At 38.3% G+C, this 26,576-nt stretch overlaps 6 protein-coding genes across 6 annotated transcripts; 2 read left to right on the top strand and 4 right to left on the bottom strand.

The window, feature by feature from the left end:
- The first annotated feature begins 10 nt into the window (after positions 1-10).
- On the top strand, positions 11-8,105 carry LOC6648764 (phospholipid-transporting ATPase ABCA3). The gene is made up of 12 exons (XM_047011186.1): positions 11-309; positions 361-964; positions 1,031-1,174; positions 1,957-3,001; positions 3,072-3,676; positions 3,730-4,628; positions 4,693-5,039; positions 5,972-6,307; positions 6,378-6,525; positions 6,597-6,794; positions 6,851-7,771; positions 7,840-8,105. Exons 1-12 carry the CDS (start codon positions 11-13, stop codon positions 8,036-8,038), a joined length of 5,745 nt encoding a protein of 1,914 aa, XP_046867142.1. The 3' UTR covers positions 8,039-8,105.
- Positions 8,106-8,616: 511 nt separating this feature from the next.
- Positions 8,617-10,640, bottom strand: LOC6648765. The gene is made up of 4 exons (XM_002071806.4): positions 10,496-10,640; positions 10,206-10,370; positions 9,613-10,073; positions 8,617-9,555 (listed from the first exon to the last, which is right to left on the bottom strand). The coding sequence occupies exons 1-4, from the start codon at positions 10,548-10,550 to the stop codon at positions 9,403-9,405; spliced, it is 834 nt and encodes a 277-aa protein (XP_002071842.3). The 5' UTR covers positions 10,551-10,640; the 3' UTR covers positions 8,617-9,402.
- A 3,940-nt stretch (positions 10,641-14,580) lies between these two features.
- Positions 14,581-16,219, bottom strand: LOC124460443. Its single transcript, XM_047011234.1, has 4 exons — positions 16,076-16,219; positions 15,786-15,950; positions 15,199-15,653; positions 14,581-15,141 (listed from the first exon to the last, which is right to left on the bottom strand). The coding sequence occupies exons 1-4, from the start codon at positions 16,128-16,130 to the stop codon at positions 14,989-14,991; spliced, it is 828 nt and encodes a 275-aa protein (XP_046867190.1). The 5' UTR covers positions 16,131-16,219; the 3' UTR covers positions 14,581-14,988.
- A 1,699-nt stretch (positions 16,220-17,918) lies between these two features.
- On the top strand, positions 17,919-24,734 carry LOC26529302 (regulator of G-protein signaling 7). Its single transcript, XM_015177249.2, has 4 exons — positions 17,919-17,935; positions 17,987-18,221; positions 24,063-24,159; positions 24,221-24,734. Exons 1-4 carry the CDS (start codon positions 17,919-17,921, stop codon positions 24,664-24,666), a joined length of 795 nt encoding a protein of 264 aa, XP_015032735.1. The 3' UTR covers positions 24,667-24,734.
- Positions 19,743-21,983, bottom strand: LOC124460442. The gene is made up of 4 exons (XM_047011233.1): positions 21,731-21,983; positions 21,441-21,605; positions 20,848-21,308; positions 19,743-20,790 (listed from the first exon to the last, which is right to left on the bottom strand). Exons 1-4 carry the CDS (start codon positions 21,783-21,785, stop codon positions 20,638-20,640), a joined length of 834 nt encoding a protein of 277 aa, XP_046867189.1. The 5' UTR covers positions 21,786-21,983; the 3' UTR covers positions 19,743-20,637.
- A 1,202-nt stretch (positions 24,735-25,936) lies between the features above and the next one.
- Positions 25,937-26,569, bottom strand: LOC124460470. The gene is made up of 2 exons (XM_047011343.1): positions 26,517-26,569; positions 25,937-26,447 (listed from the first exon to the last, which is right to left on the bottom strand). The coding sequence occupies exon 2, from the start codon at positions 26,435-26,437 to the stop codon at positions 26,120-26,122; it is 318 nt and encodes a 105-aa protein (XP_046867299.1). The 5' UTR covers positions 26,438-26,447; positions 26,517-26,569; the 3' UTR covers positions 25,937-26,119.
- Positions 26,570-26,576: the final 7 nt, after the last annotated feature.

The raw sequence follows: 26,576 nt of genomic DNA, 5'->3' as shown, positions 1-26,576 counted from the left end.
TGGGGGGAAAATGCTCTGTTTTTGTGGCCGGTGTTGGCTTTGCTTATATTGCTTTAGGAAATGTGAAATATTTGGTCTATTGGTGATCAAGAATTTCCACAAGCAAACGGAAAATAAACTCACCCTATTAATCTCGATATTTTTGCCAGTGATCTTTGCTCTGACATTGGTGCTCAATGGCTATTCGATTGAAAACGAGCCAGAGAAGAAATGGATACAATACAATGCCGTGCCTTTGGATGACAGCTGGAAAAGACTTCTGGAGAAGATCAATTGGCGACGCAATGAAATGATCAGAGAGCAATCATCGTAAGTTGTCAAAACTTATTTCGTCGTAAACCTTTTAATATCTGTATTTAGATTTCAGAGCAATGTGTTTGTACCACAAATAATTGTCGGCTATGCACCCAATGACACAGTTGCCATCAATCGATTAGTGGATGTGGCGCTGGGTAAATTATCCTTGACAGGCGACCAAATTGCTGGCTTCGATAGCTGTGAAACGCTTCGAGTTCGTGCCTCAGCGGATCAGTATATAGCCAGTATCTGTTTTAATTACGATAAAGAGAAGGATGAAAGCTTGCCCAATGGTTTGCCACTACAATTGAAATTCTCTATAGTGATGCCATCCGAATTTCGTCTCTATGAGAGAACTTGGTTGGGCTCTAGCTGGACAATGGATCGGATTTACGATAATCGTCATTTCTTTGGACAAGATAACATCAATGAGAATGGCGACTGTACTGGATACGTACGTGAGGGCTTTATACCCTTGCAATATTACGTAAGTAACACTTACTTGGAAATGTCAGCCATGACTAAGGCAAAACCATTGCCAAAAGTCAACTTACGACGTTTCGATGGGAACCCAAATATTGTTTGGTTGTTTGACGAGGGTCTAGACAAATTGAATGTATTGGCCTTGATTGTTGGATTTCTATTTCCGGTAACCCTATTAGCCAAGGTAATTCAATGATCGAATTCAATGTGCCATACAATTTTCTTACCTCTTTTTCCACTGGGTCTTCAGCAAATCGTTGAGGAACGTGAAACGGGTCAAAATTTTGGTCTACAAATCAATAATATTACCATGAGCATGCAGAAAGCTGCCTGGTATTTTAATGGCATTTGTCAATTGCTAATAACCGCCATTATGTTGGCCACGATGCTAAAGGTATGTATGTATCTTTGAATAACTAGCTTTCGATATCGGTTATCTATATAACCATTTAATTGCGAAACGACTGAAATTGTGCAGTAAGAAATGGGAAAGTTTTATAATTGCCTTCACCATTTCTTCAACACGATCAGATCATACTTGATGCTTTTATTGGGTACTTTTCCACATTAAATACTAACTTTGAATTTGCTATTAGATGATCAACAAGCTAATTGGTTGCATATTTACTTCAATTTAAACTCTTTTTGCCATGGCCCAGAAGGACTCTAAATATAAAGTTATGTCTTTTTATAGATGACCAGCACTTTTTATAGCACCAACGTAAAATTGAATCAGTTCAACAGCAATTTATGATTTCTGCTCCTTGTGGTCTAAACGAGATCGCAATGTCAATTTTTCTTTGTACTAGTCATCCTTCTCTAATTAACCATAGAGTCATGCTTGGTTCTACTCTCCTGAGCTATTGAACCAGTTATACCTATTTGTACCCTGTAGACCAACCAGAAATTTTATTCATCTATCTTCGAAACACTGTACGTCTAACTATGCTTTGCAAGCACCGAGTTCTATCTGCTGAGGATTGTACAGGTCAACGTCTAGACAATAAAGTAAAATAATTTTCATAGCAGATAAGAGATTATTCTAATCCACAAAACACAAGGATTTAGTAAAATATTATTACACAACATTTATAGGAAATAGTAGGACTATGTCAAAACGAAAAACTTTAGTTCTAGATCTATTTAGTTTAGTTTATTCTTTCTATTTCATTTCAGCTTAAATGGAATGGCCAACGAGCAGCCATAAGGAAGTGTCCCTTGGATTTAATATTCTTGTTTTTCATATCCTATGTGATATCGGCCATGGGTTTTGTCATCCTAATGTCTGCCATAATGCGTACCACCAAAATGACTGTGGCCCTTGTGCCAATATGCTGGCTCCTCACCTGTTTACCATTCCTGTCCGCTCAGACATTCGGTTCCGAGTGGTCCAATATACTATTCATGTTATCAACGATTCTTCTTTGCAATGTCTTGTTTAGCCATGGTCTTATTAAATTGTTGCGTTTCGAGGAGTTTCCCACACCATTGACAACTGATCAATATCTATATTCGAATATTATGTGGCACGAGCACACTTTGATTGTGGTGATCGGTTACTTCTATGTACAGACTGTTATCTATATACTGGTCGCCCTCATTTTGAATGGAACTATTTGCCCATGTTTGATGAATACCCTGAAAGGTGAATATTTCAGAAAATTATGGCATTGTTGGCGTAGAATGGTCAAGAAACGTCAGCGTAAACGGCGAAAGGCTCGGGAAAATGTTGTCAGGCTAAGAGCTGCCGAATCGCGTAGAATATCCGAGATAACCGATAATAGGGAACAATTCACACGAGAAATAATATTCGTACCTAAGGATCGCACCGAACTAAAATCGGCATCAGCAGTGTCTATATCTTCGGCGGGAACAGCCGATACACTCGTCAAGCAGTCTGACGAGAAGACAGTTGAAGGCGCTGCGCAAGGCAACAGATTTTGGGCCTGGTGGGACAAATTTTGGGAAATTCCTCCTCCTCCTCCTCCACAACCCCCAGCGACGAATCCTAACGATGAGGGGCGACGAACTGAATATGAAAAGTTTCAGAAATATGGCATTGACACGACAACTGACAAGGATAATTATAGCCCTGACACTGATCTCAATTCGTCCCAGGTGGATGACATTTTCTCATCTCCGATCATTGAGTTCTCTCATGTATGGAAGAAGTATAGCAAAAGTTATGTGCTCAAAAATTTTTCACTCAAAGTATTTCAAGGTAAGTATGGAAGAAAAACTGATAAGAACTAATTATTCATTCCTCCTTTGTCATTATTTTGGATTAAAAGATGAAGTTGTTGTCGTTCTGGGTCACAATGCTAGTGGCAAGACAACTCTGATGAAAATACTATCTGGCGAGATTCAACCCACAATCGGCAAAGTCTATATCTCTGGCCACAATGTGGAAAAACACACGACAAAGGCGTTTTCCAATGTGGGCATGGCAATTCATCATATTGATCTTTTCGGCGAGTTCACATTGGCCAATCATCTGATGTATTTTTGCCGATTGCGTGGCCTGCGACGTCGCCAATCGCAGACGGATGTCGAGACTTATGTGCAATCACTAGAACTGGAGGATATTCGGGATAAGCCGGTAAAGTCATTGACATCCGGCCAGAAGCAACTACTCCAAACATTGTGCGCATTTGCCGGACGTACCAGGATCGTGTTGCTGGACAAACCACTCGAGGGCGTCGATGAGCATAAGATGCGTTTATTTTTCAATTTTGTCGCCGATCAGAGAGCGGATCGCACAATATTCTTGACCACAAACAATCCAAAGGTAGCCAGCAATTTGGCTGATCGTGTGGCCATATTGGTAAAGGGATATCTGCACTCGTTTGCTACAGAGAAGAGTATATTCCAAAGGTACAAGGATGCCTATCGTTTGGTGGGTTCATCATCCTCATATTTGCACATTTTCACAACTCTTTCTCTTGTCAGATGTTTCATGTTAAGGAATCTTGTGATACTATCAAATTGAAGAAATATCTCACATACCATATACCCAAAATAGAACTGGAATCGAACTTAGGCAATACGTTTGTATATCTAATTAAATTCAGTGATTTAATCAATATCGTTCAATTGTTGGAGCAGTTGCCAACGCGTCTTGAGGACTTGCAATTGGTTAGCTACCATTTAATTGAATCCAGTCTAGATATCATTATGTTCAATGCCCTGACATATGAAGGAGTTGTTGGCAAAGAAGGAAGACAATACGACGCAGAGCACTTTAGAAACAGCAATCGAAAATCGGCATTCAAGACCTTTGCATCCAATACGGAGGTCCTGGAAAGTGTAGCTCAAAAGATTCGACGCATCGACGAGACCCATTTGATGATTAGAAAGAGTCAACGTTTGGGTGGCATTCGATTGATCCTGGCCCACATTGGGGAACTGCTTAAGAAGCGTTTTCTCGTCGATATCAGACACAGTGTGTTGCCTGCATTTCAGGTATTTCTGCCCATTATACTGGCCGTCTGGACTCTCAGTGAGCCATATTTGAGATCTGCTCGTCTGGTCTTGCCCACAACGTACTTTAGCTTAAACCAATATGAAGCTTCCTCCATCAGTCTAATGCAACAAAATGGCCCACATACCGAACCCATCGATGCAGCCATTCAACACTATATGAAAGAACCGATTGTCCATCAATTGGCTGCTGATATCGATCTTATGGAATATATACAAAATTATATATCGAAGAATTTTATGTTAACTGACATGAAATTTGTAGTTGCTGCCATTTTTTCTAATGATGAAGTGGAGGCGTTGTTCAACTTCGACTTACATCGCTCTGCGCCGCTAAGCCTGTCCCTGGTCATGGATGCCCTAGCCGTGTAAGCTAAAGATAAACCCCTTACCGAACCCTCTTCTCATGTGCTTCTTCTATCATGTTGGCAGTGGCTATGTGAGTCCCGAATCAAGAATCATTGTGCACAAGGAAACATTGCCCTACGCCACTATCCATAAAATTGCCCTACAGTCGGGTTTAAGTACTTACGACTTTGTTTTCAAACTCACAATGTGCTTTTGCTTTTGTTGCATTTGGGCCCTGCCTATGCTCAATATTAGCCTTAGTCGTGGCTATCGCTATGGGCGAATCGAACTGTTAGCTGGCATGAGTCAAGGTACTCTAATGGTGGCCACCCAGATCTATGGCTTGTTAAAGGTGTTTGCCGGTCTTGTGCCCATAAATGCTGCTCTTATCATATTTCGGTATAAACTTCTTATGAATGTGGATAACTATTGTGAGTATCATAAACATATGTACATACAGTGGCCACTCGGTTAGGAAGTTTTTGGTTTTCAAAGTATGATTTTGATTTTCTTGGCTCCCAGAAAACTTAATGAATATATTTTTTATACCATACACCCATAGGGTGAAATGGCAAATATGCCATCGCATATAAGATATGTATCCTTTTCGAGTAACCATAAAATAGTAGTAACCATGAATAGATACATTTTGCTTAAACTTTGCTCAATCTGGAGTTTCTATTAATAAGGGTAAAGGGTATAGAGATCAAGTTATCAGGTTTATTTTGTGCATAATAAAAGTTAATTTCTTGTCTAAAACTGATCTTATTTTAATTGAAATTGATTTTTTTTTCGCATATTTTGACATATTTTGGGCGAGACACTACTTTTTTATATTTCAATCTTGGATATAATCTTTAGATAACATCGTGTATAATATTATTGTCCGATCTATGTTCAGATAATCTTGATTTTAAAGGCGACAGATTTAGATATCCTTGTTGCATCCTTCTTTGGTTCATTAGAGTTTTCCGTCCAAAAATTCTTCATCGCTTTATTAATTTAGCTGGGAAAGTCGCTGTCCTTTAGTATTCTTTAAGTCCGTTTTTTCATTTTCGTCTTTTAAAATTCCTGACCGTGCTCAAAATCAAGTTTTTGGGTGTTTGGGATGCTAATTAATACTTCCATAGTGAATTTGATGTCCTTGTGATACGATTGTAGCCTTTTCAAAATGAACTCCATTTCATTTAAGGTCAATCAGTTAGCTTTGTGCATATTCTCAATCTAAAAAGCGTAGACGGCCTGTGCTAGGTATATTTAAGAAATGATGTCTGGTTTATTTTTTTTTTAGATATGTATTGTGTAGTAACTTCTAAGTACTAATCAGTTTCCTTTGATTCTTCTGGCCACAATATTATTACAGTAATCTATGCGTATATAGTCCTATCTATCGTCGTGTGTGTTCTATCGATTAATAATTTCGTTACTATTTGGATAATGGATGTCCAACTGGGCTATGTATTGATATTGATATTTTACTGTTCAGGCATATTGTTGTATCTACTGTTTTATGAGTTGAAAACCTTGGATGCAGATAATTTTGCCCTTATAATGCTGGATTTGCACCCATTGTATGCCCTGATGCATAATTTGTTTCGTATGTATAAAACGTCATTAACGCGGAAAATGTGTCGTGATCGTCAGACATTTGCCACAAGTGTCTACTTGGAACTATGTAAGATTCAACCAAATTGTTGTGGTAAATACAATCAATTTCCCATCAAACAATGTGTGGAATGTAAATTGAAATTGTGATTTACATTTTTCAGAAATAAAATTGCAAAATTTTCAATACTCGAATTATTTGCTGCCAACTCATCTGTTAATATTGGTAATGTGGTTTCTGTTCTATATTAGACTGAAATGGAAGTGTCTCAAACATAAACGAAAGGATGAGAAACTCGTCCGGGATAGTGAGTATGTGAAATGGAGATTAGACATGTTAATTGTCAGCTCTAGCTGGTTTTGTTTTTCTTCTTTCCAAATAGTCCGGATAGCAAATACGATCAGGATATTTTGCATTTGAAGGAACGCCAAGACTTGGAAAATACATGGATTAATGAAAAGTCACGTGTCCGTACCCTGGAACGACCGAATATCAAAGATAAAGCGTTGCATGTGGAAAATTTGGGAATGTTTTTTGGCCTAAGAGTTGTGCTTAAGCATATAAACTTTATGCTAGAACGGTAAGTTCATAGATTTAGATATGGAACAGAAATCATTCAGTCTCTGCTGCATATAGCAATCAAGTGATGGCCATATTGGGACGAAATGGCTCCGGTAAAACGGTTCTGTTCAAAGCCATTTTGGGTATATTTCCGACACCAAGTAGCGGGCATATAACCAGCTATCATAAGGGGACATATCAGTTGCATGAACATGAGGACTATAAGCATTTCGGTTATAGCGCCCAGGATGATGATATCAAGGATGGCCTCACCGTGATTGAAGCATTCCAATTGGTCCTACTCATACGAGGTGTTAAAAGTGCACATGTAAAACGAGAGGCTCGAACACTGTGTCAGGTTTTTGATTTGTATAAATTTCGTTTTCATTCATTAACCTATTGCAGTCGCGGAGTGATGAAACGCTTGAGTATTGCCATTGCCATGATAGGCTACGCCGGGCTCATACTACTAGACGAACCGTTCGCCTATCTGGATATTATAAGCCAACGTGTTCTATATTATCTAATACAGAATTTGTGCAGTCATGGTCGAGCAGTGCTGTATACCTGTTCCGATTCGCATTTCGTCGAGCCGGCCCATCGTTGTGTGACCCTCAATCAGTTTGGTCGCATGGAGGGCATTGGCGAGCGTTTGCAATTGCAACAGAATGTGGCATATTCCCACTATTATCAGATTGAAGTGCGTTTCAATTTGCGTAGTGTGATGCAACTTGTCTTGGCTCTAGAAACCAACGATTATAGCCAATTCGATGTGTCCACTATTGAGCCAGACGATGTAAATTCTATCGACATCGAATCTGAATTGGAATCTGAATCGCCCGATAAGGAAGATTGGGAAATCGAGTTCGATGACTCAGTTGATTCAAGTATATATCAATCGAGTCTCGATCAACCTCGATGGAAAAGTAATAATCGTCTAAAATATTGGATGGTCTATAGACTTATTGAGAATATCTTTCCTCATGCCATTATTAAGTAGATAGTCCCCATTCTCATCCAACCACACACTTAAGTTAACCGTTTTTTTTTTTTATTACTTACAGAAAGATGAGTTATCAAACAGCTTGCTTTTGGCTCTCGAGTAAACAGTATAGTATTCCCAATACCTTGGTCACTCTGCATAAAAACCGGCATACATTCTATTCGTATTCGATAACACCGCCTACAACTGATTCCATATATCGCAACCTAACGCATACACAAAGCAATAGAAAACCATCTGATGAAGGACATTTCAATTGACGATTAACTAAAACATGAAATGAACTAGCCAATTCGTTTATTAAATATCTATATCTACCTCTTTGAATTCCATTAAAAATCTGATTTTTAAACTCTGAGAGAAATACGTAATGGCAGTGCCGGATGATTCAGTTACCAAATTACAGTCTAACAATAACCTAAATACAGTCAGTCGGAATATTATTCCACTCTAGGAGTACTTTAATTCAGCTCATTGTTGCTCGATAATTTAACAATGAAATCAATCGTTATCAAGTAAACTGCAAATTTATTTAAATGAATTTCAGTATGCAAGCCCTTTTTGTCTATAATGGCATATTGGCAATGATTCCGCCAGTACTCAATTTTATCAAGATGAATATATGAAATAGTTTCCATAGGGTATTGATACCCCCACCCACAGACTGAAGAGAACACCTTGAGCCACCAAGTTGTTTGTAATAATCAGCTTCTCCTGAAAGTCCGACGTGCTTATCATCGACCCATTTGATTACTCCGGCATTAAGTGAAAAGATTGTCCCCAAACTTCGGAGGGATATGGGATACACCCTTGTTGGCTTCAGATAAAAGTCCAATTGTACACTTTGAATTTGGGATTTTATTACACATTAAAATTTAGAATTTTGACATACATGATGACAATACGAAAAATTTTGTTTTGTCAGACGAAGCGAAATATTTTACAAATTTTCAAGATTAAGTCCTTTTTGTTTTAGATGCGTTTCCTTATGCGTTAGTATTGAGCAACAAGAAGATTCGTAACTAGGAGGGCACTTGGAGGTGTATGTACGTCTGTGTTTCAAGGTGTAGATACCATTGAGCAACAAGAAGTTTCGTAACTAGGAGGGCACTTGGAGGTGTATGTACGTCTGTGTTTCAAGGTGTAGATACCAGTAGAAGCGCGCCGTTTCGATCGTGTACAAGTGTGAAAGCCCTAATCATTGTGTATGTGTCTGTGTAGTGAATGATTTTGCTTGCCTTCGGTGTATATAGTGTATTAGGTGTCCTTGATCTTTCGTGTATATAGTGTAAGCCGGAGTAGAATTGAGCAGAGCAGATGCCAGTGCAGTTTTCCGTGTGTGTGTGTGTGTGGATAAAAATGATTTTCTATAAAATAAACTTTAAAAAATTATAGAAAAATATGCAAAGCAAACTTTTTAACTTAGGAACTACACAATGTAAAACCTATCTATGCTTTCTTTTCGAAACTGTCTGCTACTTTAAAAAATAGGATTCAGTAGAAAACAAAAAGCAGGATTCAGTAGAAGACAAAAAAACACAGAAAAAAAAGATTAAAAAGAACACGTTAAAACCTTTCCTAACCTACTCTCCAATATAAAAATGTGTAAGTGTTGATCCTGATTTCAATAGCACGAACAAGATGATGCATTATCACCATGTCGATCCCTCCGCTTGCTCAGCGCATCCATCCTGTTGTCATTTGCAGATAGGATTCCTTCGTTCAGTATTTTAACCAGCTGATCCTTCAAATTGTAGAGTTCTTTGGCAGTTACGGTCTGAAAAAGGAACTTAAATGGTTTTGCCAGGAGATTTTGTATTCAAATTCGACTTACATCTTTGGCTCGAGACACGACACCTGTTTTCGTTCTCATTTTTGGCTGACGTTTGCGTCGAAGCGAACGCGTGGGTCGCATTGAATGGCCACTACTGGGCAGTGGTAGTGGCGGGCCTGTTGGTCCTGGTGGTCCTCGTGGTGGCCGTGCCAACTGGGCAGGGTTGGCAACGTGAAGTTCTTGGAGCTTTTGTAATCTAGCTGCCATGGCCTGTTCGTAAATAAAGTCGACGAGGGGACGCTTTATGAAGCCGCAAACATTCTCAACCCAACGCATTTGCCTAGCCTTGTCATCCTCCTCTAGCTTTACGTCATTTGTGTGGTTGTTGTCGCTGTTGCTGTTGCTGTTGCTGTTATATCTGGATTTATTTCTTTTGTCCTGGTCCCGTTGTCTTGTCGTGATCGGGGAGCCCTCAATATCGTTCGGTTGTTGCGGTCGGAGGACTGCATCCCGATTGAACACTGCACACCCAGACCCAGACAGGGACAGAGACAATAAGAGTGCGAGCGACAGAGAGAGAGAGAGAGAGTGGGATGGAAATGGTAGTATGGCTTGATTGACTTTCACTTGGCACTTTTTACAATGAAACTTACTTTTCATGGCCACAGCCTTGCCTTTTTCTGTTTTTGCTGCCGTTTCTTCACCTCCATCATCACGTTGTGGTTTCCGTCCCTCAAACCGTTCTGACTCTTCTTCTTTGGCCACATTCCGTTGCTTATAAACCTGCGAAGCCTGCCGTGTGCAAAACGCAATACCAACTGCGCAACAAATTTAATTGGGATGGAAAGCGTTGGTAGAGCACGAGAGGCAGAGAGAGGGGGGGAAGGATATGCCATGCATGTGCAAATGGATGGAAATTTAAAAATTTTTATTTTTCACATACCGCACATAAGGAACAGCCATGCCAGCCAGAAGCTTGAGCTGGTCACGACCATCATCGAGAGACCGTCGAAAGATGTTGATGATCACAAATTCGTCCCGTTCTTTTCTTTTTTTTTTTTGTGTTTTTCCTGTTTTTTATTTCAATTTGTTTTAATAATTTTGTTCCGAAAAAAATGCTCTAGAATTTTTTACTTTTTTTCCGCTTTTTTTACATATTTTTCTACATCTTTCTACTTGGACGAACTGAAATAGACTGAATGTTTAGATTGCCAGCGTCGAGTACCTCAAAAAAATTTCGTGTCGATTCGAAGTCATGGATTGCTTTGATTCCCTAAAAAACAATCATGCTACGATTTAACAGCCTACTTTGTAAAGACTATCGATTCCAATTTCATGCAACACTCGATTACAACGTAGTTTACTTTCTAATGGGCATGACCGCTCTTATACAGGCAGTTTGCCTAAATCATAAATTAGAGTAGCCATAAATGTAATCACACACATCGTCATTTTCAGAAAGAAAAACTACTTACAAAGTAATCGATTACAAAGCTGGTTACTATTGGGGGAAAGTAAGCTACAGTGTGACCAATTTCTAATCCACAACTCTTTCCATTATCTCCGATAGAACTAACTTTAAGTATAGTTTCATCGTTATCGAAACTCGAGAGCAACACATATAATCACTTACTTATCTAATTACTGCTGTGAAAAAGTAAGCAGCTTAGTAATCACATTCTCAGTAAGGACCCTTAAAAATATATTAATATTCACATCGATGTGATGTGGATCACTATTTCGATAGTGATCGAAGCATTTAAAATGTTGAGATTTGAACCCAAGTCTTAATTGTATTGTGGACAAGGAGTTGTATATCTAACAGCTGCTTTTATGGCTTGTACCCGTTTTATTAAGTTAATCCATAAATCAAATGATTGAGTCGCCCTGCTATAATTTACCCAATTTTCCAAATTTTACCTTGAAAAGATTTAAATTGGACCTAAATCTTTTAGTGCAATTTAAAGGAAAACTTCCGACTATTCTCTTAAACATAATTCCGCATCCAATAGACTTGGAGCACTGTCCACCACTTACGTCTGCAACATTTTAGAAATAACTCCATATACTTTAGCTTTATTATTGTTTTTCTACCATATTAAAAAGTTAAAAAAGAAAAAGAAATAGAAAGCTTTCTTTGAAAAGATTTTCGTTTTTTTCACAGAGATTTCAATCTCTACTTTGTATATGTATATATACATACAGTGGTGCTCATAGACTTAAGCCACAAGACTTCAACCAAGAATTTATACGATAATTAAAAAGTAAATATTTCACAGCTCCAATTTTTTGTGCCACATTAGTTCTATATATCAGTGTTGTAATAGTAGAAGACCAAAGTTATAAAAATATATATTCAACGAAAATTAAAAAAATCTAAAACCATCTCCAAAATGTCCTGCTCACATACTTAAGCCACCTGGAAAAAATGGTTGAAAAAGTTAACATTTGCCTAATATTCCCTATAGTTTTAATAAATTTACTTTAATATTGAGTGGGATGACCTTTCTGCTTAAGAACAGCGGAGCAAAGCTTTGGCATTGGCATTTTCTTCCTATATATTATTATGATTTTAATATCAGTAATATTTGTAACCAAATTACATGTATATTAACTTCCTAAGAATTCATTCTTATTTATTTATTTATACAGACGTGTCGATTTTTTGCCAAACCAGACAAAGAGATCCGTTTGGCAATCCAGAACATAGACATGCTTGTTATTTAGCAATGTGTGGCAAAGTTTCTGATCGGGCAGCTCCACTTGAGGCAGTTCCAGATAGCCCATGCCCAATTGCACTTGGTAGAGGCGCGGCTGGATGGGTGTATAGTCCTGTGGCACATTCTCCTCAAGGCTATACTCTTTGCCCTCCACCACGTACCATCCGGCACAGCAGCAGCAGTCGACGGCATCGACAACTGCTCCGACCCATCATCACCCGCAGCAACATCCTCCTCATCATCATCACCATGGTTCCGTTTCGGGCACAGGTGCCGCACTCCTGGGCTCAACTGGCTCTGGTGGTGGCAGCCAACAGCAGCAACAACAAACCATCGAGAAGCTTTCAAGGCCCATGGCCTTTGATAAGGTGAGTGAAAACAATAAGTGGTTTCTATATGCTTACCTTAGGAATAAAACAGAGCAAAATTGTTAAGCATATTGTTAGTGATTTTCACTTATAATTCCCAACTGGTTTAGCCCTGTCGTTGTAATACCTTTCTGGTTATGCAGATTTGTGCTCATAATGTTTATACCCTTGCAAAAAGGGTATATTAACTTTGGTCAAAAGTGTGCAACGCATCGAAGGATGCATCTCCGACCATATAAAGTATATATATTCTTGATCAGCACGACGAGACGAGTTCAAATAGCCATGTCCGTCCGTCCGTCCGTCCGTCCGTCTGGATCAACGCAAACTCCTCCTAGACCGTAAGAGCTACAGAGCTGAAATTTTGCATGTAGGCTTGTATATACTGCAGGCGTTGTATATCTCGGATTCAGCCGGATCGGATCACTATATCATATAGCTCCCATACAAATGGCAAAGTCACGAACAGTGACTTTTCTTAATAACTTCGTTATTTTCTGAGCTATTGTCGTGAAATTTAATATTGGTGAGTTAATTACACATGTAAACGACTATGCCAAATTTGATCAAGATCGGGTGACTATATCATATAGCTCCCATAGGAACGATCTTTCGAAAACAGTGACTTTTGTCAATAACTTCGTTACTTTTGACGCGATTGCTTTTAAAATAAACATTTGTTAGTTTAATATATCTGTTAATGGCTGTGCCAAATTTGATAAGGATCGGGTAACTATATCATATAGCTCCCATAGGAACGATCGGTGGAAAACTGTGACTTTGTCCAATGACTTCGTTATTTCCTATGCTACGACTATTGGCCGTTCTTTCGCAAACATTATCCTTTTTAGATAAAACGTTTTTCCACTTTGATAGCTATAGGTAAGGAAAGAGTTACCAAAAAAGTTGCAAGGGTATACAAACTTTGACGCGGTCGAAGTTAGCCCCGGCCCTCTGGTTTTAAAATCATCTGATAGCTTCCTCAATTGCGAAGTATTTTACAGTTTTTTGATTAAGTTTTCAATTTAAATTAACTAAATTTAGTACCACCATGTTCTCAAACGCATAGAAAGCAGCTCCAATCATGTAAAGTATATACATATATTTTTGATGAGACGAACTCATATAGCCATGTGGGTCTGTTCGTCTGTCCGTCTGAATCAACGGAAACGTCTCGTAGACCGTTAAAGCTAAAATACTTCATATAATCACTTCGTTATTTTCTGAGCTATTGTCATAAAAATGAATATTTGTTAGTTTTGTATGCATACAAATGCATGTACTCAATTTTATCAAGATGAATATATGAAATAGTTTCCATAGGGTATTGATACCCCCACCCACAGACTGAAGAGAACACCTTGAGCCACCAAGTTGTTTGAAATAATCAGCTTCTCCTGAAAGTCCGACGTGCTTATCATCGACCCATTTGATTACTCCGGCATTAAGTGAAAAGATTGTCCCCAAACCTTGGAGGGATATGGGATACACCCTTGTTGGCTTCAGATAAAAGTCCAATTGTACACTTTGAATTTGGGATTTTATTACACATTAAAATTTAGAATTTTGACATACATGATGACAATACGAAAAATTTTGTTTTGTCAGACGAAGCGAAATATTTTACAAATTTTCAAGATTAAGTCCTTTTTGTTTTAGATGCGTTTCCTTATGCGTTAGTATTGAGCAACAAGAAGATTCGTAACTAGGAGGATACTTGGAGGTGTATGTACGTCTGTGTTTCAAGGTGTAGTCCTTTTTGTTTTAGATGCGTTTCCTTATGCGTTAGTATTGAGCAACAAGAAGATTCGTAACTAGGAGGGCACTTGGAGGTGTATGTACGTCTGTGTTTCAAGGTGTAGATACCAGTAAGAAGGCTGGCGCCGGTTTTCCGGATTCGTGTACAAGTGTGAAAGCCCTAATCATTGTGTATGTGTCTGTGTAGTGAATGATTTTGCTTGCCTTCGGTGTATATAGTGTATTAGGTGTCCTTGATCTTTCGTGTATATAGTGTAAGCCGGAGTAGAATTGAGCAGAGCAGATGCCAGTGCAGTTTTCCGTGTGTGTGTGTGTGTGGATAAAAATGATTTTCTATAAAATAAACTTTAAAAAATTATAGAAAAATATGCAAAGCAAACTTTTTAACTTAGGAACTACACAATGTAAAACCTATCTATGCTTTCTTTTCGAAACTGTCTGCTACTTTAAAAAATAGGATTCAGTAGAAAACAAAAAGCAGGATTCAGTAGAAGACAAAAAAACACAGAAAAAAAAGATTAAAAAGAACACGTTAAAACCTTTCCTAACCTACTCTCCAATATAAAAATGTGTAAGTGTTGATCCTGATTTCAATAGCACGAACAAGATGATGCATTATCACCATGTCGATCCCTCCGCTTGCTCAGCGCATCCATCCTGTTGTCATTTGCAGATAGGATTCCTTCGTTCAGTATTTTAACCAGCTGATCCTTCAAATTGTAGAGTTCTTTGGCAGTTACGGTCTGAAAAAGGAACTTAAATGGTTTTGCCAGGAGATTTTGTATTCAAATTCGACTTACATCTTTGGCTCGAGACACGACACCTGTTTTCGTTCTCATTTTTGGCTGACGTTTGCGTCGAAGCGAACGCGTGGGTCGCATTGAATGGCCACTACTGGGCAGTGGTAGTGGCGGGCCTGTTGGTCCTGGTGGTCCTCGTGGTGGCCGTGCCAACTGGGCAGGGTTGGCAACGTGAAGTTCTTGGAGCTTTTGTAATCTAGCTGCCATGGCCTGTTCGTAAATAAAGTCGACGAGGGGACGCTTTATGAAGCCGCAAACATTCTCAACCCAACGCATTTGCCTAGCCTTGTCATCCTCCTCTAGCTTTACGTCATTTGTGTGGTTGTTGTCGCTGTTGCTGTTGCTGTTATATCTGGATTTATTTCTTTTGTCCTGGTCCCGTTGTCTTGTCGTGATCGGGGAGCCCTCAATATCGTTCGGTTGTTGCGGTCGGAGGACTGCATCCCGATTGAACACTGCACACCCAGACCCAGACAGGGACAGAGACAATAAGAGTGCGAGCGACAGAGAGAGAGAGAGAGAGTGGGATGGAAATGGTAGTATGGCTTGATTGACTTTCACTTGGCACTTTTTACAATGAAACTTACTTTTCATGGCCACAGCCTTGCCTTTTTCTGTTTTTGCTGCCGTTTCTTCACCTCCATCATCACGTTGTGGTTTCCGTCCCTCAAACCGTTCTGACTCTTCTTCTTTGGCCACATTCCGTTGCTTATAAACCTGCGAAGCCTGCCGTGTGCAAAACGCAATACCAACTGCGCAACAAATTTAATTGGGATGGAAAGCGTTGGTAGAGCACGAGAGGCAGAGAGAGGGGGGGAAGGATATGCCATGCATGTGCAAATGGATGGAAATTTAAAAATTTTTATTTTTCACATACCGCACATAAGGAACAGCCATGCCAGCCAGAAGCTTGAGCTGGTCACGACCATCATCGAGAGACCGTCGAAAGATGTTGATGATCACAAATTCGTCCCGTTCTTTTCTTTTTTTTTTTTTGTGTTTTTCCTGTTTTTTATTTCAATTTGTTTTAATAATTTTGTTCCGAAAAAAATGCTCTAGAATTTTTTACTTTTTTTCCGCTTTTTTTTACATATTTTTCTACATCTTTCTACTTGGACGAACTGAAATAGACTGAATGTTTAGATTGCCAGCGTCGAGTACCTCAAAAAAATTTCGTGTCGATTCGAAGTCATGGATTGCTTTGATTCCCTAAAAAACAATCATGCTACGATTTAACAGCCTACTTTGTAAAGACTATCGATTCCAATTTCATGCAACACTCGATTACAACGTAGTTTACTTTCTAATGGGCATGACCGCTCTTATACAGGCAGTTTGCCAAAATCATAAATTAGAGTAGCCATAAATGTAATCACACACATCGTCATTTTCAGAAAGAAAAACTACTTACAAAGTAATCGATTACAAAGCTGGTTACTATTGGGGGAAAGTAAGCTACAGTGTGACCAATTTCTAATCCACAACTCTTTCCATTATCTCCGATAGAACTAACTTTAAGTATAGTTTCATCGTTATCGAAACTCGAGAGCAACACATATAATCACTTACTTATCTAATTACTGCTGTGAAAAAGTAAGCAGCTTAGTAATCACATTCTCAGTAAGGACCCTTAAAAATATATTAATATTCACATCGATGTGATGTGGATCACTATTTCGATAGTGATCGAAGCATTTAAAATGTTGAGATTTGAACCCAAGTCTTAATTGTATTGTGGACAAGGAGTTGTATATCTAACAGCTGCTTTTATGGCTTGTACCCGTTTTATTAAGTTAATCCATAAATCAAATGATTGAGTCGCCCTGCTATAATTTACCCAATTTTCCAAATTTTACCTTGAAAAGATTTAAATTGGACCTAAATCTTTTAGTGCAATTTAAAGGAAAACTTCCGACTATTCTCTTAAACATAATTCCGCATCCAATAGACTTGGAGCACTGTCCACCACTTACGTCTGCAACATTTTAGAAATAACTCCATATACTTTAGCTTTATTATTGTTTTTCTACCATATTAAAAAGTTAAAAAGAAAAAGAAATAGAAAGCTTTCTTTGAAAAGATTTTCGTTTTTTTCACAGAGATTTCAATCTCTACTTTGTATATGTATATATACATACAGTGGTGCTCATAGACTTAAGCCACAAGACTTCAACCAAGAATTTATACGATAATTAAAAAGTAAATATTTCACAGCTCCAATTTTTTGTGCCACATTAGTTCTATATATCAGTGTTGTAATAGTAGAAGACCAAAGTTATAAAAATATATATTCAACGAAAATTAAAAAAATCTAAAACCATCTCCAAAATGTCCTGCTCACATACTTAAGCCACCTGGAAAAAATGGTTGAAAAAGTTAACATTTGCCTAATATTCCCTATAGTTTTAATAAATTTACTTTAATATTGAGTGGGATGACCTTTCTGCTTAAGAACAGCGGAGCAAAGCTTTGGCATTGGCATTTTCTTCCTATATATTATTATGATTTTAATATCAGTAATATTTGTAACCAAATTACATGTATATTAACTTCCTAAGAATTCATTCTTATTTATTTATTTATACAGACGTGTCGATTTTTTGCCAAACCAGACAAAGAGATCCGTTTGGCAATCCAGAACATAGACATGCTTGTTATTTAGCAATGTGTGGCAAAGTTTCTGATCGGGCAGCTCCACTTGAGGCAGTTCCAGATAGCCCATGCCCAATTGCACTTGGTAGAGGCGCGGCTGGATGGGTGTATAGTCCTGTGGCACATTCTCCTCAAGGCTATACTCTTTGCCCTCCACCACGTACCATCCGGCACAGCAGCAGCAGTCGACGGCATCGACAACTGCTCCGACCCATCATCACCCGCAGCAACATCCTCCTCATCATCATCACCATGGTTCCGTTTCGGGCACAGGTGCCGCACTCCTGGGCTCAACTGGCTCTGGTGGTGGCAGCCAACAGCAGCAACAACAAACCATCGAGAAGCTTTCAAGGCCCATGGCCTTTGATAAGGTGAGTGAAAACAATAAGTGGTTTCTATATGCTTACCTTAGGAATAAAACAGAGCAAAATTGTTAAGCATATTGTTAGTGATTTTCACTTATAATTCCCAACTGGTTTAGCCCTGTCGTTGTAATACCTTTCTGGTTATGCAGATTTGTGCTCATAATGTTTATACCCTTGCAAAAAGGGTATATTAACTTTGGTCAAAAGTGTGCAACGCATCGAAGGATGCATCTCCGACCATATAAAGTATATATATTCTTGATCAGCACGACGAGACGAGTTCAAATAGCCATGTCCGTCCGTCCGTCCGTCCGTCCGTCTGGATCAACGCAAACTCCTCCTAGACCGTAAGAGCTACAGAGCTGAAATTTTGCATGTAGGCTTGTATATACTGCAGGCGTTGTATATCTCGGATTCAGCCGGATCGGATCACTATATCATATAGCTCCCATACAAATGGCAAAGTCACGAACAGTGACTTTTCTTAATAACTTCGTTATTTTCTGAGCTATTGTCGTGAAATTTAATATTGGTGAGTTAATTACACATATAAACGACTATGCCAAATTTGATCAAGATCGGGTGACTATATCATATAGCTCCCATAGGAACGATCTTTCGAAAACAGTGACTTTTGTCAATAACTTCGTTACTTTTGACGCGATTGCTTTTAAATTAAACATTTGTTAGTTTAATATATCTGTCAATGGCTGTGCCAAATTTGATAAGGATCGGGTAACTATATCATATAGCTCCCATAGGAACGATCGGTGGAAAACTGTGACTTTGTCCAATGACTTCGTTATTTCCTATGCTACGACTATTGGCCGTTCTTTCGCAAACATTATCCTTTTTAGATAAAACGTTTTTCCACTTTGATAGCTATAGGTAAGGAAAGAGTTACCAAAAAAGTTGCAAGGGTATACAAACTTTGACGCGGTCGAAGTTAGCCCCGGCCCTCTGGTTTTAAAATCATCTGATAGCTTCCTCAATTGCGAAGTATTTTACAGTTTTTTGATTAAGTTTTCAATTTAAATTAACTAAATTTAGTACCACCATGTTCTCAAACGCATAGAAAGCAGCTCCAATCATGTAAAGTATATACATATATTTTTGATGAGACGAACTCATATAGCCATGTGGGTCTGTTCGTCTGTCCGTCTGAATCAACGGAAACGTCTCGTAGACCGTTAAAGCTAAAATACTTCATATAATCACTTCGTTATTTTCTGAGCTATTGTCATAAAAATGAATATTTGTTAGTTTTGTATGCATACAAATGCATGTACTCAATTTTATCAAGATGAATATATGAAATAGTTTCCATAGGGTATTGATACCCCCACCCACAGACTGAAGAGAACACCTTGAGCCACCAAGTTGTTTGTAATAATCAGCTTCTCCTGAAAGTCCGACGTTCTTATCATCGACCCATTTGATTACTCCGGCATTAAGTGAAAAGATTGTCCCCAAACCTTGGAGGGATATGGGATACACCCTTGTTGGCTTCAGATAAAAGTCCAATTGTACACTTTGAATTTGGGATTTTATTACACATTAAAATTTAGAATTTTGACATACATGATGACAATACGAAAAATTTTGTTTTGTCAGACGAAGCGAAATATTTTACAAATTTTCAAGATTAAGTCCTTTTTGTTTTAGATGCGTTTCCTTATGCGTTAGTATTGAGCAACAAGAAGATTCGTAACTAGGAGGATACTTGGAGGTGTATGTACGTCTGTGTTTCAAGGTGTAGTCCTTTTTGTTTTAGATGCGTTTCCTTATGCGTTAGTATTGAGCAACAAGAAGATTCGTAACTAGGAGGGCACTTGGAGGTGTATGTACGTCTGTGTTTCAAGGTGTAGATACCATTGAGCAACAAGAAGTTTCGTAACTAGGAGGGCACTTGGAGGTGTATGTACGTCTGTGTTTCAAGGTGTAGATACCAGTAGAAGCGCGCCGTTTCGATCGTGTACAAGTGTGAAAGCCCTAATCATTGTGTATGTGTCTGTGTAGTGAATGATTTTGCTTGCCTTCGGTGTATATAGTGTATTAGGTGTCCTTGATCTTTCGTGTATATAGTGTAAGCCGGAGTAGAATTGAGCAGAGCAGATGCCAGTGCAGTTTTCCGTGTGTGTGTGTGTGTGGATAAAAATGATTTTCTATAAAATAAACTTTAAAAAATTATAGAAAAATATGCAAAGCAAACTTTTTAACTTAGGAACTACACAATGTAAAACCTATCTATGCTTTCTTTTCGAAACTGTCTGCTACTTTAAAAAATAGGATTCAGTAGAAAACAAAAAGCAGGATTCAGTAGAAGACAAAAAAACACAGAAAAAAAAGATTAAAAAGAACACGTTAAAACCTTTCCTAACCTACTCTCCAATATAAAAATGTGTAAGTGTTGATCCTGATTTCAATAGCACGAACAAGATGATGCATTATCACCATGTCGATCCCTCCGCTTGCTCAGCGCATCCATCCTGTTGTCATTTGCAGATAGGATTCCTTCGTTCAGTATTTTAACCAGCTGATCCTTCAAATTGTAGAGTTCTTTGGCAGTTACGGTCTGAAAAAGGAACTTAAATGGTTTTGCCAGGAGATTTTGTATTCAAATTCGACTTACATCTTTGGCTCGAGACACGACACCTGTTTTCGTTCTCATTTTTGGCTGACGTTTGCGTCGAAGCGAACGCGTGGGTCGCATTGAATGGCCACTACTGGGCAGTGGTAGTGGCGGCCCTGTTGGTCCTGGTGGTCCTCGTGGTGGCCGTGCCAACTGGGCAGGGTTGGCAACGTGAAGTTCTTGGAGCTTTTGTAATCTAGCTGCCATGGCCTGTTCGTAAATAAAGTCGACGAGGGGACGCTTTATGAAGCCGCAAACATTCTCAACCCAACGCATTTGCCTAGCCTTATCATCCTCCTCTAGCTTTACGTCATTTGTGTGGTTGTTGTCGCTGTTGCTGTTGCTGTTGCTGTTATATCTGGATTTATTTCTTTTGTCCTGGTCCCGTTGTCTTGTCGTGATCGGGGAGCCCTCAATATCGTTCGGTTGTTGCGGTCGGAGGACTGCATCCCGATTGAACACTGCACACCCAGACCCAGACAGGGACAGAGACAATAAGAGTGCGAGCGACAGAGAGAGAGAGAGAGAGTGGGATGGAAATGGTAGTATGGCTTGATTGACTTTCACTTGGCACTTTTTACAATGAAACTTACTTTTCATGGCCACAGCCTTGCCTTTTTCTGTTTTTGCTGCCGTTTCTTCACCTCCATCATCACGTTGTGGTTTCCGTCCCTCAAACCGTTCTGACTCTTCTTCTTTGGCCACATTCCGTTGCTTATAAACCTGCGAAGCCTGCCGTGTGCAAAACGCAATACCAACTGCGCAACAAATTTAATTGGGATGGAAAGCGTTGGTAGAGCACGAGAGGCAGAGAGAGGGGGGGAAGGATATGCCATGCATGTGCAAATGGATGGAAATTTAAAAATTTTTATTTTTCACATACCGCACATAAGGAACAGCCATGCCAGCCAGAAGCTTGAGCTGGTCACGACCATCATCGAGAGACCGTCGAAAGATGTTGATGATCACAAATTCGTCCCGTTCTTTTCTTTTTTTTTTTTGTGTTTTTCCTGTTTTTTATTTCAATTTGTTTTAATAATTTTGTTCCGAAAAAAATGCTCTAGAATTGTTTACTTGATTTTTTTTCCACTTTTTTTTCACATATTTTTCTACATCTTACTACACGGACGAACTAAAATAGACTGAATGTTTAGATTGCCAGCGTCGAGTACCTCAAAAAAATTTCGTGTTGATTCGAAGTCATGGATTGCTTTGATTCCCTAAAAAACAATCATGCTACGATTTAACAGCCTACTTTGTAAAGACTATCGATTCCAATTTCATGCAACACTCGATTACAACGTAGTTTACTTTCTAATGGGCATGACCGCTCTTATACAGGCAGTTTGCCTAAATCATAAATTAGAGTAGCCATAAATGTAATCACACACATCGTCATTTTCAGAAAGAAAAACTACTTACAAAGTAATCGATTACAAAGCTGGTTACTATTGGGGGAAAGTAAGCTACAGTGTGACCAATTTCTAATCCACAACTCTTTCCATTATCTCCGATAGAACTAACTTTAAGTATAGTTTCATCGTTATCGAAACTCGAGAGCAACACATATAATCACTTACTTATCTAATTACTGCTGTGAAAAAGTAAGCAGCTTAGTAATCACATTCTCAGTAAGGACCCTTAAAAATATATTAATATTCACATCGATGTGATGTGGATCACTATTTCGATAGTGATCGAAGCATTTAAAATGTTGAGATTTGAACCCAAGTCTTAATTGTATTGTGGACAAGGAGTTGTATATCTAACAGCTGCTTTTATGGCTTGTACCCGTTTTATTAAGTTAATCCATAAATCAAATGATTGAGTCGCCCTGCTATAATTTACCCAATTTTCCAAATTTTACCTTGAAAAGATTTAAATTGGACCTAAATCTTTTAGTGCAATTTAAAGGAAAACTTCCGACTATTCTCTTAAACATAATTCCGCATCCAATAGACTTGGAGCACTGTCCACCACTTACGTCTGCAACATTTTAGAAATAACTCCATATACTTTAGCTTTATTATTGTTTTTCTACCATATTAAAAAGTTAAAAAAGAAAAAGAAATAGAAAGCTTTCTTTGAAAAGATTTTCGTTTTTTTCACAGAGATTTCAATCTCTACTTTGTATATGTATATATACATACAGTGGTGCTCATAGACTTAAGCCACAAGACTTCAACCAAGAATTTATACGATAATTAAAAAGTAAATATTTCACAGCTCCAATTTTTTGTGCCACATTAGTTCTATATATCAGTGTTGTAATAGTAGAAGACCAAAGTTATAAAAATATATATTCAACGAAAATTAAAAAAATCTAAAACCATCTCCGAAATGTCCTGCTCACATACTTAAGCCACCTGGAAAAAATGGTTGAAAAAGTTAACATTTGCCTAATATTCCCTATAGTTTTAATAAATTTACTTTAATATTGAGTGGGATGAAGAATAAACGATTGAAAAATTAATTGTCATCATTTTGTGGCATCAATAAGTACATTGCCATGTCCTATTTCTAAGTATAGAAACAAGAAATAGTATAGAAAAATACCTAGATCATTGCTCTCTTGTTTTTATTATTTTAGCAAATATTATTAAATGAAATCATGAAATGGGGGTGGAGTCATCAGTCCGTCTCTAGACATCGCTAAAAATATATTATTGTCATTGTTAGTTTTATTCTCTTTGGTAAAAAGATGGCAATTCATGAAGAAAGTCTTGTTCCTAATCAATTGCATGGGAGTGAATACATACATACATATTTTGTGCTTTATATGAAAACTTTCAATTAAATGGCATTATTTCATTATGTGTTGCAAAACTTTATTTACTTTCATGAGATTCGGATAAATGCACAATTTTCAATTTGGCATATGTCAATTACCTGTCAAATATGATTAAAACTTTGTCTTCCCTTAAACAAAATTGCCAAGCCGCATGAGTTTCATTGCAAACTAATTTTTCAATTTTCATTTTAATTAAGGGCGAACTACTGACAAATTGTGGTTATCATATCTGCATATGTTCACGTACATACATACAGAAAAAAAGGGAAAAGTTTTATAATTAAATTTTCCAAAATCGTTTTCAACATGGCTAACAAAAGTTGAAGGCTCACAAGGAGGATTTTTTAGTGTCACCAACTAACTCTATGCCAATCGAAGGCTGTTTGATAAGAAGAGCTAACCATTTCATTCCTTTTGCTTGCAGATGGAGTTGCTGGTGCGCGAGATGCAGGATCAGGAACACGGGGTGCCTGTACGACAGCAAAAGATGTTTCTTACCTCCATTCCCTATGCGTTTATGGGTTAGTATGATGGTTTATGAGAGAATTTTCGGGGGATATTATTAATTGTGATTTTTTGTAGGCTACGATCTTATAGAATGGCTAATGGATCGACTACAAATCGAAGAGTCCGAAGCATTGAATATTGCCAATCAATTGTGCCTTCATGGCTATTTCTTTCCCGTTAACGATTCCAAGACGTTAGCTGTCAAAGATGATTCGTCGCTATATCGCTTCCAGACCCCATACTATTGGCCATGGCAGCACAAGGCGCCCGATAATGTTGAGTATGCCATCTATTTGGCCAAGCGTTCTCTACGCAATAAGCAGCGACACGCTCTGGAGGACTACGAGGCGGAGGCTTTGGCCTCGTTGCATAAAAATCTAAAAGGCAAATTGGATTTCATTTGGGTTGCGCTCGATAATGTGACTCGTTACTTTTTAATGGGGAACCTGGTTCTTTTTTTACAAAATCTTTTAGTTCCTAGGTTTATGTCTCTTTGGTGTCTTATCGAGAAATGCTTGTAGAAAATCAAGCAACAACTCTTGCTGATGTGTTACGCCGCTCTTAAGCTAATAGACGGATTTCAAGATTGTACAGAAAATCTTATACATAACTATGGATATGCTAAAATATTGAATAATTTCGTTTGAAATCTCTACTAAATTACTAAATTTTCCCAAGTTCTTTCGAAACTTTGAAGAAATAGCAAGTACACGAAAGTATTGAAATATCATTTTCTAATTTGTCATGAGTTGAAAATATCATGCTTGGTTGAAAAACTAATAAACTAATAATTAGTTTACTAACTGAAATTTTAGCCTAAAAATGTTGTCAACCTATATAGAATGTTACAACGAGAATGAAATTGAATTCATGTGCTCGACCAGAACGAGTTCAGACGGCCTACTATTTGCCTAGTTTTCAGTTTATTTGTATAAATATCAGTGGGGAGAAAAAACCTTAAACAATTCGTTTAGCATTTATATCGGCATAAATATTAACTTAGTAGCTAGCATCTTCATAAGAAGGATGTAGCTGCAGTCACCTAAAAGCGCGATGTAGAAGAAGACCAACTAACCGATCGAAGCGACGCACTTGGAGTGAGAGTATGCAGAAACGAAGAAGCGGGCAGATGTTTGTAACGAAGAGAAGGAGACGTTCCCCACCCCATAAAGTTTATACATATATTCTTGATCAGCATCAACAGCCGAGCCGATTTGGTCATGTATATTCTTTATGAGGTCGGAAATGGTTCCATCTGCCTTTAGCATACATTTTGGTGACTTATGTATAATTTCACGCTAATTTTATAAAATGTAAATTTAAATTTTTTCTATTGCTAATAGGATTTGAAATGGATTGAATAGGATTAACCTCCACCTGATGTGGCGATCACTCGTTTAAGAAGTTTTCTACACATTCAAACTGTTGATCCTTGTAGTATTCTTTGTAATAAAATCTGCCAAAATCCATGCTGGACTGAAGTGTACTTACTGAAGCCCTTTGCCGTGACTCGCACTCAACCCGCCAAACTGCCAACCCTCACTCACTAATTACTTACCGGCTCAAATGCTGAGTTGGCATTATATAAACAAGTATGCAATATGGCAATACCGCAATAACCGGCATCCCCCCTCCGCCCCATTCCCGGCGCTACCTGTGTGAAAAGTCATTGCCATTTCAAGGAAAGGCTTTGCCATTAAGAAGCCACGTGGCAATAAAGAAAGTTCTCAATCTAAGTAGATGTCATAAGAGATACATCGAAGCTCGGTTGGAAGCAATAAACACAGTCCATTACCACGACCAGTTGATCTACCAGAACATTTAGAACATTTAATTTAAATGACATGTGGAAACACTTAAGAATAGACCAAATATCGTCCACAGGACATCATTTCCATATTTACAACACATCTGCATCCCACTGCGGTTGGACAATGTTAGGTGGACTCTGAATTCGTTGATGAATCCGGACTCTTAGTGGCTGCCGTGTCTGTAGACACCTGTGCTGCCCAAAGAAGTATCACTGGGAATGAACCAATCATCTTCAGCCATCATAATCTTTTGAACATCTTCGACATGGGTGTTGGCAAAGTAAAATGTATTCACCTCCTGTATGACACCAGACTTCGTGGCTGTCTTTAAGACATTAATGAGCTGCCTCAGCGTCGTTTCCCACTTGTTCGCATCCTTGGTCTGATTCCTAAAGTGCATTATTATTTGGCGCAACTGCTGCGGCTCCACCTTCTTCCGTAGGAATTTCACTACTTTTGATTCGTTTACTAAAATTTCCATTGTAATTAATCTAATAACACAAAAAAAAAAAAAAATAGGAAGAAGCCAGAAAAATGAATCTTTTTGTAAACAAGCTTACAATGAAATGAGTCTACAAATCTATCCAGCTCCTGACATTGACTTTAGCGGAGTGAAAAAA

This window comes from Drosophila willistoni (genome assembly GCF_018902025.1).
Source record: "Drosophila willistoni isolate 14030-0811.24 chromosome XL unlocalized genomic scaffold, UCI_dwil_1.1 Seg141, whole genome shotgun sequence".
Classification (NCBI taxonomy): domain Eukaryota; kingdom Metazoa; phylum Arthropoda; class Insecta; order Diptera; family Drosophilidae; genus Drosophila; species Drosophila willistoni.
This window is presented reverse-complemented; position numbering and strand designations above follow the sequence as displayed.

Bases quoted from the DNA above. Each gene is read 5' to 3' on its own strand.
- LOC6648764 (XM_047011186.1), top strand. From the start codon at position 11: ATGCTCTGTTTTTGTGGCCGGTGTTGGCTTTGCTTATATTGCTTTAGG. The intron at 965-1,030 runs GTAATTCAATGA...CTGGGTCTTCAG, and splicing joins CGGTAACCCTATTAGCCAAG to CAAATCGTTGAGGAACGTGA. The intron at 6,526-6,596 runs GTATGTGAAATG...CTTTCCAAATAG, and splicing joins AAACTCGTCCGGGATAGTGA to TCCGGATAGCAAATACGATC.
- LOC6648765 (XM_002071806.4), bottom strand. From the start codon at position 10,550: ATGATGGTCGTGACCAGCTCAAGCTTCTGGCTGGCATGGCTGTTCCTT. The intron at 10,371-10,495 runs GTATGTGAAAAA...TTTGTTGCGCAG, and splicing joins ATGGCTGTTCCTTATGTGCG to TTGGTATTGCGTTTTGCACA. The intron at 10,074-10,205 runs GTAAGTTTCATT...CTGGGTGTGCAG, and splicing joins CAAGGCTGTGGCCATGAAAA to TGTTCAATCGGGATGCAGTC.
- LOC124460443 (XM_047011234.1), bottom strand. From the start codon at position 16,130: ATGATGGTCGTGACCAGCTCAAGCTTCTGGCTGGCATGGCTGTTCCTT. The intron at 15,654-15,785 runs GTAAGTTTCATT...CTGGGTGTGCAG, and splicing joins CAAGGCTGTGGCCATGAAAA to TGTTCAATCGGGATGCAGTC. The intron at 15,142-15,198 runs GTAAGTCGAATT...TTCCTTTTTCAG, and splicing joins TCGTGTCTCGAGCCAAAGAT to ACCGTAACTGCCAAAGAACT.
- LOC26529302 (XM_015177249.2), top strand. The intron at 18,222-24,062 runs GTGAGTGAAAAC...TTTTGCTTGCAG, and splicing joins GGCCCATGGCCTTTGATAAG to ATGGAGTTGCTGGTGCGCGA. The intron at 24,160-24,220 runs GTTAGTATGATG...GATTTTTTGTAG, and splicing joins CATTCCCTATGCGTTTATGG to GCTACGATCTTATAGAATGG.
- LOC124460442 (XM_047011233.1), bottom strand. From the start codon at position 21,785: ATGATGGTCGTGACCAGCTCAAGCTTCTGGCTGGCATGGCTGTTCCTT. The intron at 21,606-21,730 runs GTATGTGAAAAA...TTTGTTGCGCAG, and splicing joins ATGGCTGTTCCTTATGTGCG to TTGGTATTGCGTTTTGCACA. The intron at 21,309-21,440 runs GTAAGTTTCATT...CTGGGTGTGCAG, and splicing joins CAAGGCTGTGGCCATGAAAA to TGTTCAATCGGGATGCAGTC.
- LOC124460470 (XM_047011343.1), bottom strand. From the start codon at position 26,437: ATGGAAATTTTAGTAAACGAATCAAAAGTAGTGAAATTCCTACGGAAG.